Raw genomic sequence first — 19,576 nt, forward strand, 5'->3', positions numbered from 1 at the left:
TTAGCAGGAAGTAGTCTAATGATGATATCATTCCCTTTCCTTTCTATCCTTTCATTTCTTCTATCTAGTGTTAGGGTGTTATAAGGGTGGAAGGAAAGGGTGGAGACGGGTGGAAGAAAAAGGAACGTACAAAGTAGTAAAAGACCAGTTACAGGATTCTATAGTTGCTAAAACAAACGACCACAAACTCAGTGGCTTAAAACAACACAATTTTATTATCTTATAGTTCCAGAGGTCAGACATCCTTAAAGGGCCTCACTGGACTGAAACCAAGGACTCCAGCCCTGTATTCCTCCCTGGGAAGTCCCAGGGAGAATCGATGCTCTTATCTTGTCCAGCTTCTAGAAACAACCTGTATCCCTTTGCCTTCCCCTTCCTTCCATACACAAAGCAATTGTGGGTATGGTCGCAGGGCCTTCCTCACTTTGTGGTACTTGACACTGGCCATTCTGCAAGTTCCTGGCTCATGGGTAATTGGAAAGAATCATAATTTAATCAGCAACTTAGATCACCATTGCTTTGACACAATCATAAGCTCTGGAGTCATAATCGTAGGCATCTTTGGCCGAACATTATTCTGTCTGGCACACAGGTCCATACAGGCTTGTCAGTATTTCACCCCGTTTCTCACACATGTATATGAGTGTGTGCTCTGTATATCTGTATAAGTGTATATAGCTGTATAACTGTATATCTGGATAACGTATAGGAAGTCTCTGTAGTGACATGGTTGGGCAGCAGTCAAGGGCTCATCGCAGTGAGAACTCATAGAGTTTCCCTGTCCCAAGGATGGGCCCAGGAGGAGTTGAGGGAGCTTGCAGGCCTAGGAAGGGCCAGTCATTTGAGACAGCGATTCTTCCGTGGAAACCACAATGGATCCTGCTGTGGTTTGTGGTTTGTGGTTTAGATATGGTTCCCAAGGGGTCCATACATTGGGAGCTTGGCCCCTGGTGTGGTGGTGCTGAGAGGTGGAGCCTTGTGGAAGGATGCTAGGTCACTGTGGGGAGGGAGGTGGGATCTGCTTTTTGAAGAATTAAGGTAGTTCTTATGGGGACCCCAGAGCCTCAAGAGTGAGTTGTTATATAAGGGTAAAGCTGTCCCCGAAATCACCCCCGGTTTCCTATTTCCACTGCCTTCCTGCCACTGTGGTGACCAATGGCGATTGTGTGGTCTTGGTCCTTGAACCAGCATAAGTATGAATTAAATAAACCTCTTCTCTCTATAGTTAGCCTGCTTGCTTAGTCTGTTACAAGAATAAAGAATTGGGCTGCCACAGATACATTACAGGAAGCCAGCACATAGACATGTTTACCGAAGAGCCAGACAAGATGGCTTCAGCAAGGCTAAGAGTCACTGCTCCTGACTGAAGATCCTCACTCCTATTATGCTCCAACTCACTTGGAAAGAGGAAGGGGAAAAAAAAAACCCTTCTGAGCTGATACCTAAAAATATAATTTGAATCAGAAAACTCTAGAAGTCTTGGGAAAACCTATGACTTGACTTAACAATAGCTTTGGTTGCTGGCTGGAAAGGAATTTGAAATAAAAATGAGGTTGCTATAGAGACACAGTGAAAATTCCTGTCTTACTTCTGTGATTGGGGGCAGAGTTGGGACTGGGATGGTCCTATCTCCCTTTCTGATGAGGCTGTTCATAGACGTTACTTGATTGACGCCCCTGGCATGTCACAGTAACAGTTACTGTGTAACAGCCGAATGTTTTTCTTGATGAGCCTCATTTATCATGGTTTGAGGAAATTACCTGCAGGAGAAGGGGCAGCGGGCACCGAAATCAGAACAGGAAGAGTGTGTGACATTTTACCAAGGCTATTTCCACATAGTTTTGTGGCAGGCTTTTGAAAAACCATTCAACTTTTGGCTGCTGTTTTGCTTGTTTATTTATTTATTTCAGGGTCAAGTAAAATGTGAAAAATAAACCCTCATTTGGCAGGGTGCCTTGCTCGGAGGGGGGCAGCAGAGAGCAGCAGGCTCAGCCAGGCTGTGCCCTTTCTGGCTGGAGTGTTGGTGGCTCACCAGGACTGATTTGTATTCTGTGACAGGGTCACTCTCTACTGTGCCCTCTTGTAACCCATGTGCCATTCATCATACTCTTTATGGCCATAATGCCAACCGTTACCTTAAAAAGCCTGGGAAGGAAGCAGTCAGAGGAAGACTCACCACAAGCTATAAATTTTAGACCACTGATGGATTTACGTTCCATGGCTTGGTCTTGGTGTCAGCGTGGCTCAGTGGAATCTGCTCTGAGAAACTGTCAACCCGAGATTGTGCAGGAAGTGGTACTATTCCACAGAGGCAGAACATTGGGTTTGTTGGGGGTGGGGCTTGCTCCTGCTGACACTTTGACCTGGGGCTTAGAAGTTCCGGACTTATTCTGAAGAAAGTTGTTGTGATTTGGTGGATTAGACAGTAAAATCTGGATGCTTAATACAATTTCTGCTTTAGAGTCTGTATTAGTCAGCTTTCTTTCAGTATAATAAAATACTTCGGGTAATGAGAGAGAGAGAGAGAGAGAGAGAGAGAGAGAGAGAGAGAGAGAGAGAGAGAAAGTTAATCTTGATGCTTTGTTTTGGAGGTTCTGGTCCACAGGCAGGTGGACCATTGTTTTGGGTGGGATGCTAGATGGCAGTGATGGTCAGACTGTGTCCGATCGAACTGGTCATCTTATGACCCGGAACTAGAAGAGAAAGAGAATGGAGGGGCCCGAGTTCCATAATTCCCCTCAAAAGCACATCTCCAGTGACCGAATGATGTCCTGCTAAATCCCACCTCCTGAAGGCACCAAGGGGGCCATCCCAGGGACCAATCTCTTAACATGTGGACCTTTAGGGTCATAATCCAAACTATGGCATAGTCTAAGCAAGTGGAAACTACTGGTTACTATGTCACTAATCACTTTACTAACGCTAAGCGCTTATGATATGTTAGGCACTGGGCTAAAGTATGCTCCTGCTTACCCCATGTGAGAGCTCCCTGGGAAAAAGAACCGTAGCTCTCTACTTTACACTCAAAGAAGCCGGGATTAAATCGGCTGTGGTTTCCTGCTTATAACCACCCATCTTTGCCAATGACCAAGCCAGAGCCTGAACCTTGGTCCCTGTGGTCTGGAGTATGAGTTCCTAGCAGTTGGGCGGCCAGAGGGCACCTTTAATTTTACTGCTGAGGGAACTGTGGCATTCACTGGGAACTCTCTTCTGGGGGCTTATTCTCCATAGAGCCATGTCTGGATTTGGCTTCATAAAGCCTTTAGCGCAGGGACCGGGGGCGGGGAGTGGTTGGAGACCTGAGGTCTTGAGAGGGATCACAAGGGCTCTGCTCACCGGGGTGAGGGCATAGGGATGGGATTGGAAAATAGAACTCAATAATACTGCCTTGTAGAATCCAGACTGGGACACTTTTTAGTTTGTAATCACCCATGAAGCATTTTCTCAAGGATTAAGCTATGTAAAGCAATATTAATTACAGAGACAGCTCATTGGATCTAGGCAGTCCTCTCCCCAGTGTTTAGAGATGATCCTATGATCCTGAGATCTAAACAGGGCATTGCCTTCGGATCCTGGACACATCCAGACACGGTGGCACAGGAAGGAGAGAGGGCACACAATAGCAGCAGCAGGGAGGACAGAAAGGCCACACTTCTCAAGGCGTCTATAAATAGGAGAGGGCACATCCGCCTGCTGTCTTGAATGTATAAAGTTCTGTCCACCGTCAGTGTGTTAGTCCTGGGGACTGTCCCGCAGATCTGATGTGCCATCAGTCTGTATCTGGACTGTATTTTCAGATCATGCTATCCATGGACTCTCAGGGCAAGCATTTCTGGATGTATGCATTTTTAAGGGAGGGGAGCATGTGGGTAGCTTATAGCCCTGCTTTCATCTGAGCCGGTGGTGGAGAGAGCGGAGGAAAAGCCATCAGCAAACCTGGGAACGATACTGAGCTCTGGAAAACAACCCCAACACGTGGCTCTTCTTCCTCCTTTAAATAGCGCGCCAGGCAGTCCACCGTCGTTCAAAGCAGGGAAGAAAGGAGGGACCCGTCCTTATTCCTGGGACTCTAAGAAAAGCTCGACGCTGGAGAGCCTTTCCCTCCATTAGGAGTGCAGGATGTTTTCCGTCACCGAGCTACCTCCGCCACTAATGACGAAGCTCCGAGAGGTGGACACAACCAGCGCTGGGGACATTTCTTCTGGACTTTCCATTTCTGGCTGGTGGTCCCCCAGCATGGGCCCTTGCAGGCCCGTTTCCTGAATGGTCATTTCTGAGTCCGTGTCTGCGCACTGCAGCGGGAGCAGAGCCTGGTGCCTGCTCAAGGCGTCGTTGCTCTTCTGGGCCTCCAGCGAGTTCTGACGCACGGAGTTCCTGTGGGCCACGGCGTTCTTCTGAGGCTCGTCAAAGCTTAGAGAGAAGGTGACCGTGCCGCTGCCAAAGATGACCTTCTGTTTGCATCTCGGCTGCTGTGGCTGCTGCTGCGGCTGCGGCTGGAGAGCCAGGGGCTGCTGCTGCTGCTGTTCCTGCTGGGTCAGGGCGAGCGGTTGCTGTTGCTTCTGCCTCTCTGGCTGCGGGAACGGGTCCTCGCTGTTGCTTTTGCTGCTCATGGAGGAGGAGGGAATGGAGCCCGTGGAGCCCCCGAGGCTGCTGGACCGCTTCCGGGAGACGTTGCTGCGGCGCAGCGTGGCCCTGGCTGCCACTTTGAAGGCGTGCGCCGCGGTGCTGCAGCGCACCTCCTCGATGGTGTTCCGGGAAGGCTTGAAGAGGATGATGTAGACCTTGTTGAAGAAGATGCAGGCCAGCAAGCCGAAGCTGGCCGCCAGGATGGCGATCACCTCCACGGCGGAGACGAACTTGCCGTACGTGCTGGCGTAGGCCGGAATGAAGGAGATCCAGACGATGAAGAAGATGAGCATGCTGAAGGTAATGAACTTGGCTTCGTTGAAGTTCTCGGGCAGCTTCCGGGACTTGAAGGCGAAGAAGAAGCAGATGGCAGCCAGCAGGCAGGTGTAGCCAATCAGGGAGCCGAGCGCCATGAGCGAGCCCTCGTGGCACGTGATGAAGATGATTTCGTCCTCCAGCTCGTGGTTGCGGTAGCTCGAGGGGGGCGCCGTGTAGAGCCAGATCACACAGATGACGATCTGCATGAAGGTGCAGAGGAAAACCAGCAGGAACTGCAGGTTGAGCCCCCACCACTTCCGGTGGAAGCTGGTGGGTATCTTGGCCTCGAAGACCAGGAGGACCCGGTTGGTCTTCACCAAGATGCACGAGATACAGAGCACGAAGCTGATGCCGAAGGCCGGCTGGCGCAGGCGGCACGTCCAGTCCTGGGGCTCCCCGATGAAGAAGAGCGAGCTGGAGAAGCAGCAGAGCAGCGAGAAGAGCAGGAGGTAGGACAGCTCCCGGTTGGTGGCCTTGACGATGGGCGTGTTCCGGAACTTGATGAAGACGCCCAGCACGAAGGCCGTCAGGAAGATGCCCAGCACCGCGAAGAGAGTGAGCGCGATGCCGAAGGGCTCGGTCCACGCCAGGAACTCAATCTCCTTGGCGATGCAGGAAGTGTGGTTCTCATTGGACCAGAAGTCATCCGGGCACTTGTCGCAGGCGCTCGCGTCTGAAAACGACCCAGTGCAGATTCGGTTACCCTGGGGCAGTCAGTGTGGGCGTGCGTGTGGAGGGGTTTTACTTATCGACGATACTATCATTGTTGGGTCTTACGTCTACCGAGAATGAACACCTCTGAAGGTTTTTGCTGTACCCCTCCCCAACAACTGCGGGGTGGCCCATTTCTTTTCATACTGTCTGCAACAGTAAGCAGCAGACGCTTCCTGGCACCCCAGAGGTCTAACAAGGCCGCAACTCTGTTTCAGGTTCTGTCTTACCTACACTCTTTCTGTTTTTTTTAAACAAGTTAAATTGTTGATGTTTGAGGTTTTCAGGATGGTGTTGCGGGGTGCAAACAGCTAGTAAGTAACGCGGTGACAGGAGTGAAGGATGTGAGCACCGCTGCTCTCTGCCACACAGCCTGGCTTCTTTTGGATATGTGCCTGGGCTGTGCTGCCATGCCAGAAAAGATGTCCTTTTAGAGGAAGGCGGAGTGCCCCGTGCACGTGGCCAGTCATACCTATGTTCTCAACTTTACGAAGAGCCAGTCCACATAGTTACCCAGATTAGTGGTTTTCAACCTACCTTCCTAATGCTGCAACCTGCTAACACAGTTCCTCAGGTTGTGGTGACCTCCCCAACTCTAAAGTTATTTTTGTTGCTACTTCATAACTGTAATTTTGCTACTGTTATGAATAATAATAATAATGTAAATATCTGATATGCAGAATATCATATATGATCCCACGGGGGGCACGACCCATAGGTTGAGGAAAACTGATCTAGATTCCGAGTATTTACTAAGTTTACTGCCTGCCTGGCACTTCGTGGTTCAGACCAGAGAAGGGAGCATGGATTTTTCTGTTAGAGACTGGGATGGGATCCTGGCCATGCCATTTACTAGCTGTGGAACCTTGGTCACAGTTAACTCTCCAAACCTCAGTTTCCTCATAGCTAAGATAGAGGGAAAAATGAGCCTATCATTGTGGTAAGGTTGAAAGAACAAGAATTGTAGTCAATATTTATCTAGTCCTTTCAATATGCAAAAGCCAAGGTTTTATTTAAGGAGCATATGTGTAGAACTTAGTATTAACTTGTTTAATTATCACAGTTTCATAAAAGGTCTAATTATGGTTCTCCTTTAGAAGAACCTGAGCCTGGACTGGAGAGATGACTCAGTGGTGAGGAGCACTTGCTGCTCTTGCAGAGAAGCCATGCTGGCATCCTGCACTGACACGGCAGCTCATAGCCATCTGTAATTCCAGTTCTAGGGAATCTAATATTCTCTTCTGACACCCACGGCCACCAGGCATGCCCTTGGTGCAATACATACATGCAAGCAAAACACTCACACACATAAAATAAATAGCAAACAATAACTAACTAACTAACTAACTAACTACGTACCTAACTAATAAATAAATACCAAGAGAGCTGGAGACCCAGGAAGAACATCAGAGCCATCAAACAACAGCAGGCACCGGCAGGAAACCTGTCACTCAAGCCTGTTAACTCAAACTGGCACAGATGCCACTTTGCCCACGTAGGGCCACGTGGAGCTTTAAGAGAAGGGACGGACACACACCATTAGAGGGCAGTGTCGGAGGCGGAGAGAGGTATGTGGCAGGAATGCTTATAATACCTGGAATCTTAAAAAGACACCTGACAAGGACTTTCACTTCCATCTCGTGCCCACCGGTGTGCATAGCTAGGCATGCTCTCCTTAGAAGGACAATGGTTCTAAGCACCGGCTCTGCCCAGCTCCCCCCGTGGGCTTTGTAGACACCTGAGGCAGCCCGAGTCCTGTGCAGGGTGTGGGAAGGGTAGATCCCTTACCTGTCTCGTCACTGTACTCCCCATCAGGGCACTCTACACACTCAAAGCAACAGGTGGGCTCGCCCTCGATGATTCCCTTCCTGGTCCCTGCCAGACAGTCCCGGCTGCAGTTGGAGAAGGGCACCTGAGGGCAGAGAACATGCAAGTGAGAGGGTTGCGGCTGGTGGTCAGGGGTCAGTCATCCCACTCCTTTGACACGGGCAACGTGAGGGAGTTTGGGTGTAAGGATCAGTGTGGCTGACTCTGGGCCCTTCCGGATGGAGAGAGGACCAGGGTCCTTGGTCCTGTTTCCTGTAAAAGCGAAAGGTGGTAAGGCCAAGTGAGGACATACTTGATGGTTTGGTTCAAACACATACGCCAAGTCCTAGATCTCACTTGATCCCAGTAGCAACTTCATGGGATTTGTAAAGAAATTATCAATATATACTTCATAATTAAACATACATGGTATTTCTGTGGTGGCTTCTATAAAATTTCCAGAAAAGAGTCAGTTTGACTCCAAGGTTTGTTGGGTTCCTACTGTGTGCTAGTTTTCAGATCACATTTCAATCGAAAATTGAAGTTTAATTTATATTGCTGTCAATAGTTAGGAACATAAATGACTGCACTTTGAAGGATTATCTCTGTTACACATTTACTCATGTTTAAGCCTGTCATGCCCATAGCCCGATAGAGGACATTAGGGTTATAGGGAACTGTACAGGAAATAGCTTCCAAGCAGGAGGAGAGATGAGACTGTGCCAATGACAGATAATTACATCTAATAGTGGGGCAAATGATAAGCTGATGATACAATCAGGCTGTACTGGTCATGGGGTGACCAGTCAGTTTGGGCTCCAGTCATTTGGAACGTAGACAGAGGTATAATTAGTGGGCAGGAGAGTTTAACCTGTGGAATCCCCAAACCTCCATTCTGAAAAGGTCATGACACATTTTGTGACTGGGGTGAGGACCTGCCCACCGTGGATGAGACTCACTGTCATGGGGACACCTCCCCATGGCAAAGCCAACTCACATACTGGGAAACAGCAAGATCGCAGAAATTCAGCAATAAGAACAAGTTGACTCTTTGGTTATGTTATGAAAAGTGGTTTGTGGCTTGGAGAGATGGCTGCTCTTCTAGAGGCCCTGAGTTCAATTCCCGCACACCATGTGGTGGCTCACAGCTATCTGTAAAGGGATCTGATTTTCTCTTCCGGTGTGGATAAAAACAGAGTACTCATATACATAAAATAAAAAAATAAATGTTAAAAAAAAGAAAAGTGGTTCAGAATGCTGGACGATCATAACAGAAAAGCAATGCAAAGAGCAATGTAGCAGCTCTCATCTAGACTCTTGCGGGGTTGTAGAGGATGCCTGGTCCTGAGGCTGCTACTGCAGAGGGTCTGGGCTCCACATCCTGCCCCATTCTAGCAGCCTAGTTATGCCTTTGTCACTGTGATGAAAACCAGGGCCAAAAACAACCTGGGGAGGAAATGGCTTATTTGTCCTTCAGGCTGCAGTCCATCATCATGGAAAGCCAGGACAGGAAGGGATGCTGCTTACAGGCTTGTTCCCCATGGCTTACTCAGCCTGTTTTTTTGCTCCTCAGGTCTACCTTCCAAAGGGTAGCAAAAGCCACACTGGGCTGTGCATTCCCTCATCAATCATTAATCAAGAAAATGCTTCACGGACGTACCCACAGGTGAATCTGATGGGGACATTTTTTTTTTTTCAATTGAGGTTTCCTTTTTTTCCTAGGTGATCCCCCCTCCTCCAACAGACAAACAAACATACAAAACTAACCTGGGCATTAGTGCATGCACACACACACACACACACACTCACACACTCACACACACTCACACACACACACTCACACACACACACAGAATGTTTATCATTTCAGGATACCCTATATCTTTTCTTAAAGAGTATCTTTATTGAGCGATGGCCTTCTAGTTATTCAGACTTTCAGATATGGTGACATGGGGCAGGACACCTTGACCAGAGTCACAAGTGTCTTCCTCTTGGCTAGAGGGCTCCCAACGTAGAATAAATGACGCTCTGATGGATGAGTCAGCTGGAGACTGCTTGAATGTTCTTATTCTAAAGCACCCGGCTCTATTTTGGCTCACAACTCTGCATGGTTAATGGAAACTAGGGTGGGTGGAAAATGCTATGAAAGATTGTCTCATGCTTGCTGGGCATTTAGCATTCCCTGAACCCCAAGCATTGAAAACCATTATTACTTCCGGGTCATTGTGACAACCTGGAAAGCAGTCCCTTCAATCTCCAACTTGAATCCCCTGCACAAGGTAGGGAGGATGTCTCCTTCAGTGACAGTTGAGAGTCACTGACTTGAGAGATGTTTGCTTTAATATTTTGCTCTGGTTGGGGGGCAAGTTTTAGCTTGGGAAACTTTATGACTAGCCAGAGAGTCAAAAGTGAGGTTAATCACGAAGTTCAGGCTGCTAGGCTTCCTCTCATCACTAAGTACTCTTGCAATTCATTGAAACCCTGGATGCTCAGAGCTGGGGCGCTAAGGAGAAGACATTATTCTAGAAGCCTGTGATGAGTCCCAAGGCCCTCCCAAGCCAGCAGTTCCCTCTCTGTGACGGCAGCATGGCCTGTTTCGCTCATACCTCTCGGGAGAAGCCATTCCACAAGATCTTCTCCTCATTGATGAAGAGTCTGTCTCCTTTCCTGGCATTTCCGTTGTAGTACCCAACTTCCTTGAACACAATGGAGCCGTCCTCTGGGGAGAGGTGCCAGTTGATGATGGAATAGTTCCCCAGCAGGTCACCACACTCGTCGAATGCCACCTGCTCCCCCATGTTGTTGGTGAAGTTGAGGTGCCGCAGGTGCTTCAGGACCTGAGGAGGACAATGGTGAGTGAAGAGGAGCCATTGGACTGCTACATGTGGCTATGGTGGTTGTGCATCATGAATATCTCATTTCAGCAAAGGAAGAGACATGAAACTGAAGAAGAGGCCTTTCTCTGGTTTTCCTCATGGTGCTTGCACGGTAGCTGTGGTAAGCCACGAGTTTATTGACTACCCAAAATCTAAGTGGGTGTAGGAAACACTTTTTGAAGATGGAGAAGAGGAAAGAATGTATCTCCCGTGACTCCAGTCAGATGACAGCGTCTGCAGGTCCACCACAGCCTTGTGGAACTGTGACCAGCAAAGCCAGGCCCTTCCTGGTGTCCCCTGAGTGGGGTACGGGGGAAGACTGAGAGTTCTGCTGTTCCCACCTCCTTTCCCTGTGGTTTTGAGTCTATGGAGATGTCTTGCTGCCAAAATTCAGTGCAGCTAAGAGAAGAGACAGACCGCGGTGGTGCCCTGGCTGCCGCTGTTGACAATCATGGGGTATCCTTGAGTTTATATAAGATCTTAGGGGGTCACAGAACCCTTGCACAAGAAAATCAACTGTAGTAATTGTTAATACACACGTGCCACTTACATTTTAAGTACTAATCATTTTCTTGCCTTTGAGGCATGGTCCATAGTGCTTCATGTCATTTTAATCACAAAATAGCATGAATGCCCACTCCCTTCTGTTTTTGTGTTTGAGACAGGTCTCACTGTGCAGCTCTGTCTGGCCTGGGACTCACTTTGCAGACTGTACTGATCTTCAACTTCTGCTCACCCCTGCCTCCTGAGTGCAGAGGTTAAAGTGTGCGTCACCATACCTGGCTCCACTCCTCATTGTATTAGTTGGGGAACTGAGGTACAGAAAACTGAAGGATTTTGTCCAGGATTGCCAGCCCCTGCTGGTAAGCATCATGCTCTGCTGCGGCTCATGTTCTGTGCCACTGAGGCACCAAGTGAGAAGATGGGCCTAGTCATGAGTATGGCATACTCATTTCTACCGTACCTCAAGAGTCCTCCCTCTCTGTCCCTTGTGGTCCCCACTTTCTTGCCTGAGGTGTGTTGAGGCCTGGCTGGATTGGCTAAAGTGACTTAAGCAGTGACTTCTCTGGTCTGTGGATTGGAGAACATTTAGAGGCAGCATCCACTTTCATAGGTTTTTTTTTTTGGGGGGGGGGGAGGGGGGATGGGTACAGTTTCACCACATAGCCTAGGCTGGCCTTGAACTCACAATCTTCCTGCCTCTGCCTCTTGATTGCTGGTATTACAGGCATGTGACACCATGCCCAATTTGTCATTGTTATTTTTTTTTAAGATTTATTTATTTATTTGGTATTCTGCCTGCATGTATGCCTACACACCAGAAGAAGGCAGCAGATCTCATTATAGATGGTCGTGAGTCACCAGGTGATTACTAGGAACTGAACTCAGGAGCTTTGGTAGAGGAGACAGTGCTTTTAACCTCTGAGCCATCTCTCCAGCCCAATTTATCATTATTTTAAAAGTACTTAAAATCCAGTATCTAATAGGAAAAAGTTTAGTATAAGTCCATATAGTCACAGCCTCACTGTCCTCTCTGAGACCCAGACAAACACCACTTTTTCACAGATATCTAATGTATATGACAAACTATGACAAGACTTGTTGGCCTGGCCAGAGACCCAGGGGAACCTCCCAGAGGCGGCACTGCTACTTACCATATTCTTGTATTGATTGGATTTTATAATAAGCATTTATTGTAAGGACAGAGGACAGGAGTCACCTGGATTTACCCATAAGAACTCAGAGACACATTTGGAGGCAGAAGTCCTGCTCACTCGTAGGCATGTACCTGGCTGCTCCACCAGGCCTGCTTTTTACAGTCCACTCCCTTAGTGTCCTCGCTGCCCCTCTGGCTGCCCTGGCTTTTGTTCCAGGACTTTGGGGATAGGGACCGCTGGTTCCACGCTAGCCAGTTCTGCAGCCAGACAGAACCATCCTCGAAACTGGCGGGGAATGAATCCCACCGAGGTCTTATGCCACCCATTTCCTCCTGAGCCCTCCCTAGCCTTCAGTCTTAGGTTTTCACTTCTTAAATCATTCTTGACCAGAGTGGTTATTTCCCACGTGCCCCCTTTTGCGTGTGCCGCCTGCCTTTCCTACTTTCTCTTACAAAAGGCTTGCCTGTGTGGTCACATCTGTCTTTCCCTCGGGAGCGCACAGCCCTCTGCTCTCTAACAGACTCCTGCCTGCTGTTCTCAGAGTCTCATTCTTCTCCCCTCCACCCCCCAAGACCTCTGTGATGTGGCCAGTCCATCCTTCCCAAGCTATACTTGGTTCCTCCCACTTCTGGCTGAGGACTTTCCATGGCTCAGAGTTCTTCAGATTTCTCTAGGAAGCTATCAGATGCTCCACATCTGTCTCCTACACCTGTCATTATTTTGTCATGGAACATGGTCTGGTTGCTGCCCTCTCCATTTGCCACAGCAACTCTGGCTTTGCGTGAAAGGAGACGAGAACAGCAGAGAGGATGGAAGCCTGTCTCCTCTCCACGCCATGTGTCAGCGTCAAGGTCTGCGTATCTAGATTCACTGGTGTCTCAGAACCCTGTGGGTTCCCTTCACACATCACACAGCTGGGTGTTGGTAAAGGTCTGGGTTGTAAGCACCCCTCTCTGCTGCTCCACATTGCCTCCAATAGAACCGGCTCAGGGTCCACGACGAAGAGGTCAATATAGTTCCTTATTAAACGCATTTTTCAGAAAAGCATCACTCTCATTAAAAAAAAAAAAAAAAAGCTTGTGTGTGTATGTGATCATTAACATTAGGTGTCGAGCTGCCTGGATTGCTGATTATCCACAATCCTGGTAAAATGTTACCTGGGTGAGCCTGTTGGCATACTTCAGACGGGGCTAGCATTGAGTGCAGTTGGTCTGGTGGGGAGGACCCACACCTGATGTCAGTGGACACCTTGGGAAACCCTGATGCTGAGGTCCCAGTCAGCCATGACCGGAAAGCCATGAGCTTGGCACAAAATGGAGCACTGCCTTTGCGGAGGCTTCCTCTTCTCTGCTTGGGGGATCCCAGGCCTCCCACACCCTCTACCTGAGGAATGTCATATAGCCCTGAGGGAAACTACAGGTCCAATTCCCTTTCTCCGACAAGAACCCATTGAGAAAGCACCTGGGATTCCTGCACCGCCTTCCCACTTAAATGAGGCATCTTAGTACCTTAGTCCTTCAGGCAAAGACCTTTGCCCACTCTGGATAACCCTCCCCCTGCCCCAGAGTTCACCCTGAGTAAAATTGATCTCCCTCTCTGAAGCTGGTCCCGGAAGGTCATTTTTACTCATGCTCACGGGCCACTGAATCCCTGGCTCATCACTTCTGCTCCCTTGTTCCTGAGTACCGGTGGCGAACGACCTCAGGAATGGTGGCCAATGACCCTAGGAAGGAGGGAGAGCCACAGATACCAATACAACCTCTAGGTAATCAGAGAAAACAGAGTCAAACTGGCCCCCCTCCCTAAGACTGGAGACACACTTGCCTCTTTGTTGCATGTCAGAAGCCCAGGCTCTGGACCTCGGGACTTAACACCAACAGCTGCCCCCACAGGTGCTCAGGCTTTCATCTTCCAGCTGAGGGTCGCACTACTGGCTTCCCCAGTTATGAGGTCTTCTGACTGGGATGGAGCCATGCTCCCAGCATCCTGTGTCGCCGGCCTGTAGACCGAGGACCTCTCACCTTCTATAAATGCATATGTGTATCCAGAGTCTATTGTCCTGCTTCTCTGAGAACTGAATAATATCATATGCACTAGGAAAGCTAGAGCAATCAGCACCAATTTCTTTCCTCTGTTTGGGTTTCTTGGCTCCTAACACACAAAGTGGCAGATGGCTCCTTTTCTTTCTTCCGTCCACTGCCCTCTAAGTGAAACTGTCTAGGAGTAGGGAAAGATGGGGACAGGAGCTGGAATGCTAGCAATTCGTAACTGGCCAGTTGTCTTCCACAGGGACAGATGACACACACACATACACACACACACACAAAAAAAAAAACAAACAAAACAGCAAACAGACAAACATCACTGGCTACGGGAGTTGTGCGTCACTGTTGGTTCTGGCTTGAGATTTCAACCATGTCCTTTTTTTTTTTTCTTTCTTTCTTTAATTTTTCTTTATTGATTACACTTTACTGGCTTTGTATCCACCCCCCCCCGTGGTTCCCTCCCTCCTCCTGTCCCAATCCCTCCCTTCCTCCACCCTCTGCATGCATGCCCCTCCCCAAGTCCACTGATAGGGGAGGTCTTCTTTTCCTTCCTTCTGATCCTAGTCAATTAGGTCTCATCAGGAATGGCTGCCTTGTCCTCTTCTGTGGCCTGGTAATGCTGCTTCCCCCTCAGGGGGAGGTAATTAAAGAGCAGGCCAATCAGTTCATGTCAGAGACAGTCCTTGTTCCTATCACAATGGAACCCACTTGGATACTGAACTGCCATGGGCTACATCTGTGCAGGTGTCTTAGGTTATCTCCATGCATAGTCCTTGGTTGGAGTATCAGTCTCAGGAAAGACCTCTGTGCTCAGATTTTTTGGTTCTGTTGCTCTCATTATGGAGTTCCTGTCCTCTCCAGATCTTACTGTTTCCCACTTCTTTCCTAAGATTCTCTGCACTCTGCCCAAAGGTTGCCCATAAGTCTCAGCATCTGCATTGATAGTCTGCAGGGCAGAGATTTTCAGATCAACCATGTTCTTAACCTGGAACAGTATGCCCCAAAATCATATCCTCAAAGTTTTCGGGTTTCCACTAAGAACTCATTACGCTGGATTTCTAAACTAGGGATTCAGCTGGACCTGACTGCAGTCTCCTAAGTTGTGAATTTTCCATTTCCCCCACAATTGCTCTGAAATCCTGTTCCCCCTCCCCAGTTTTCTAGCACACTAGAAGTAAACAGGACCCTTCGGGTGCACAAAGGAGATTTTAAAGCCCAGATCCTGCTGGCATCAGTGTAAGAACAGTGCCTGGCAAGCCCGAGATTGGTTTGAGAGAATCGGGTACGCTCTGGCTTTGGTGAGGATGAAGTCACTGTTCTCTCAACGGCTGTTATTTTGTATGTATGGTATTGTGCCTGCATCCATGTCTGCGTACCGTGTGCATGCGCGGTTCCTCCAGGAGGCCAGAGAGTACATCTGATCTCTTGGAACTGGAGCAACAGACTGCTGTGAGCTACTGTGTGTGCACTGGGAATTGAACCCAGGTCCTCTGGAACAGAGCAGCCAGTGCCATCATGCCCAGCTTGAGAGAGAATCTATTTTTCAGTGCGAATGTGGTGTGTGTGTGCATGCGCGTGTGTGTGTGTGTGTGTGTGTGTGTGTGTGTGTGCGCGTGTGTGTGTGTGCGCGTTTGTACAGAGGCCCAAGGACAGCTGGTTCTGCTCTGTCCCTCTGAGAAAGGGTCTCCTCCTGAAGTGGAAGTAGGCTGCTGGCCAGCAAGCCCCAGTAATCTCTAGTCCTGCTTTCACAGCTCTAGAGTTCCAGGCACGAGGGCTGCATCAGGAATCGGACTCCGGTCCTGATGCTGCACATCAAGTGTGCTTACGCACTGCGCCATCTCTCCAGCCCCTTGCTTATATGCTCAATGTCTTTATCACAGCATTTCCCTCACCTCTGTCATCCGCTGCACTCATAATGCAGAAACGGGCTTCAGACCAAATTTATGAAGCAGTACTGACCATCCCTGGCTGAGACCAAGGAAGGGACCGTGCTCTTCCTGGGGCACTAATCAAGTGTCAGGTATTGTTAGAGCACTGTGAAAACCATTTAAAATCACCATCAGTGTCAACGACAAGTTCTTACTATAAGCACTCTTTCTGATGTTTATTTTTCCATGAAGAAGCAGGGAAGTGGGCATTGGACGGTTCTCCCTGTCCCCAGCTGTTGGAATCTTCTCTGCTGAGCTGGCTCCCTTGGGAAAAAAAGACTGTCACTCGAGCAGCCAACAGAACCACTCTGACACCCACGCCAGCTGTTGGGGACACCCCGTGGATGCCTTGTGGAAGACACACTACAATCTGAACACTTGCTCTGGCTTCTGGGCTGCATCACAGGCTTGACTGTCTGGAGCAGCCTAAGAGGGGCTTTCTCTGTCATGATACTTATCCAAACCAAAGTCAGAGAATGTCCCTGGGGTGCCTGGCAGGGGGATTTCTGTGACTCGTGCGAAAGGGACAATGCCAGGCCTAGCATAGACACAAACCTCTATGTGGGGGAAAGGTCTGCTTTGATTGATACAAACGCTGCTTTTCCAGCTATTTAGGTCTGAGTCACTGGGGCAGCAAGGTGTGGCTGAATCTCAGAAGTAGGGAGTCACAGGGAAAGACAGGCCTTCATGTGGTAGAGACAGAGCACTGAGATCTGCAACACAAGAGGGGTAGTGGTGGCCAAGGCTGTGACACCGACACTGGTGAGAGCAGCGGCAGCCGCTTTAAGGGCCAAGGGTCTAAAGACACCACAGGCCTGGGAGCTTATTTTTGGCCTTTGTGAAAGGCTGGGGAGTCCTGACTTTCTAGGGCAACGCAAGAGCCGTTAACACTCTTGTAGGGCTCAGACCCAGCACCCCCACCCTCAGGCTTGACTGAGATCTGTGACCCCAGAGCGGGCCACCTGCTGCAGCTCCGGCCTATCTGATGCTCTCACTGGCCGCCTTTATATACCCGCCAAAGACCAGCCTCGTATTTCTACCTCTACATAATAGATGCTCAGTAAAGAGTGGCCCACGTGGTTCCTACCATGCAGAATACCAGGCCCACAGCCAGCCGATTGAGAGCATGTCCGTTTCTCCACGACTGCACACCTTCTCCCTCCTCTGTCTGTCCCTACACCGTCCTACCGTCTGCTTAAGTTGTGTCTTCTTTCAGGAGATCTCTGTGGCCAGCTCTCTCCCTTTATTTGCTTATGTCACAAGTAGGAACAAAAGGGCTGTTTTGAGGATGGGAGATATAGTCGTATTTGATACAGACAAAAAGATGTTGGATTTGACCTCACAGGGGCAGTCATATCCGCAAGCAGCTTTCCCCACACCGTACTTTCTTCCTGTAGAAAGTGTGTGTGTGTGTGTGTGTGTGTGTGAACTGGGCTGTGAGGACAAGTGCCTGAGCTCACCACTGTACCGGCGTCTCCTCTAGGCACCCTTCTATGGGCCAGCAGCCTCTCAGGTTCTAGAGAGCGTGTGTGTAGAGGGACCTGTTGAGCACATAGCTGTTTTGGAGCTAACACTGGGCTTGACAGGACACAGATCATCCGGACAAGGCCTTTCTTCCTGGTAAATGATTTTAGTCACTGTGGGTCTTTCTTTCCTCACTCTTAAGATGTTAGTGCTCAAGACCACTATTAATTAATTAATTAATTAATCGATTAATTTATTTATTTCCTTCCTTACTTAGGAACCATCCTGAGCACCTTGTGCAAATTAACTGATTATTAACTTATAACAAACTTATAAAGTCCCACGATGCCCATTTCTCGGGCCAGGAAAGTGGGGCATGAGGCAGGAAGTGGCCGCCTAAGGTCAGCAGACTATCAGGTGGCAGCTGAGAACGGTGCCGTCCAGGCGGGTAGTCACAATGTGCCGCTGGCCTGCTTCGCTGTCAGGCTTGACTGTAGAGTCCCCAGAGAAAGGCTGCTGGGATAGCGGGATGAGCTGTCTGTGTGTGTGCCGGGGGGGGGGGATTGGAGGGGAAGATTTGGGTGATATCCTGGAGGAGGGGGCAGAGAGGAGAGGGAGGCCACGAAAGGGAGTCTGCTACAGAGACGGGGGTGAGACTGAAGACATGAAAAGCCACACTTAGGCTACCTGCTTCCCTGGCTGGAGTGGACGCTGTGTTCCCAGGGGGACAGAGATAAAGAGATAAGTTGGGGGGGGAGGAAGATTGCAGAAAATTAGCTGTGCTATTTTACTGTGTTCACGGGTAATTTGTTTTCATAGATGTTTATATACTGTGTGCATGCCTGGTGTTGACAGAAGCCGGAAGACAATGAAGGATCCCCTGGGACTGAGTTAAAGATGGTTTTAAGTCTCCATGTGGGTGCCAGGATTGACTTTGAGTCCGCTGTAAGAGCAGCCAATGCTTATAAATTGCAGAACCATTTCTGGGCTTCTCTGCGTGCCATTTCTCCTTTTAAATAGCTAATGAATTGAGTTTATGTATATGATGCTCCGTCTGAATGCATGTCTGTGGATCACATGCAGAGACAAGGAGAGGGCATTGGGTCCCCTGGATGTGGAATTAGAGCCAGCTGGGAACCACCGTGTGGGTGTTGGGAATTGAGCCGAGGTACACTGGCTGAAGAACCAGTGCTCCTAACCACAGGTCTATCTCCCCAGCCCCTAAGTCATCTCTTTGAGCGCCTTTAGTAGTTCTTTTGGCATGCTGGCTTGTAAGTTTTATATTTGAGCGCTTTATATTTTGCACAATACTTTGCCTTTGAGTCATGCAATGGGGAAAATAGAGGTGAAAATCACTTTACACTTAAGATCAATGATAGGAAGGATTTACATTGATTATTTCTGGTGCACATCAAAGCATCTATTTTTTTTTTTTTTTAATGGCACTGGATTTGAAGCCACAAATCTCATGACTGCTAGGTAAGTTCTCTCCCACTGAGCTATAGCTAGTAAGGATGAGGGGAAAAGGGAACCTTAATATGGTATGGGTGAGAATGTAAATTAGACTAGCCACTATGACTGCCAGTATGGAACTTCCCCAGAGAGCTAAAAGTAGAACTACCATATGACCCTGGGTGTGGATACAAAGAGACCAAGTCAACATGTCACTAATACCTGTTCATCCATGTTCACTGTAGCACTGCTCACATATATACATATGAATTGGAGGTTTAATCAGCCAAAAATAAGAGTGAAATTATGTCATTAGCTGAAAAATGGATATAAACAAAGATTATCTGATGAAGCAAAATAAGCCAGACCCAGAAAGCTAAATATCATGTGTTTCTTTGTGGTCCTAGATTTTACATAGGTACACAAGTCTCATCTACAAAACAGAAGTGAGACTATCTGGGAAAGAATGGGGATCAAGAGAGGAGAGAAAGGAGAACGTATGGGAGAATGAATATGGTCAAAATACATGACACACTTGAAAGAAATGTCTTTAGGAAGCTCATCACTACGCACAAGGAATACGTCAATAAAAAGCAATTAAAATAAAAGTATTTCTCCCAGAGAAAGCATTCTTCTGCTTTCAGAATGCTTAAAAAAAAATAAAGATAACTCCATCAAAAAAAAAAAAAAAG

At 48.5% G+C, this 19,576-nt stretch overlaps 1 protein-coding gene across 2 annotated transcripts in view; it reads right to left on the reverse strand.

The window, feature by feature from the left end:
* Window positions 1-192: 192 nt before the first annotated feature.
* The window catches only part of Casr (calcium sensing receptor), a 73,401-nt gene continuing 54,017 nt past the window's right edge, over window positions 193-19,576 (reverse strand). For both annotated transcript variants that reach the window (XM_060370337.1, XM_060370336.1), the window contains exons 5-7: window positions 10,068-10,298; window positions 7,444-7,567; window positions 193-5,617 (exon numbers count right to left, since the gene is read on the reverse strand). In XM_060370337.1, coding sequence (XP_060226320.1) covers window positions 4,107-5,617; window positions 7,444-7,567; window positions 10,068-10,298 — 1,866 coding nt within the window. In that variant the 3' untranslated portion in view covers window positions 193-4,106. The remainder of the gene's footprint in view (window positions 5,618-7,443; window positions 7,568-10,067; window positions 10,299-19,576) is intronic.

Source organism: Meriones unguiculatus, chromosome 17, assembly GCF_030254825.1.
Source record: "Meriones unguiculatus strain TT.TT164.6M chromosome 17, Bangor_MerUng_6.1, whole genome shotgun sequence".
Taxonomy (NCBI): domain Eukaryota; kingdom Metazoa; phylum Chordata; class Mammalia; order Rodentia; family Muridae; genus Meriones; species Meriones unguiculatus.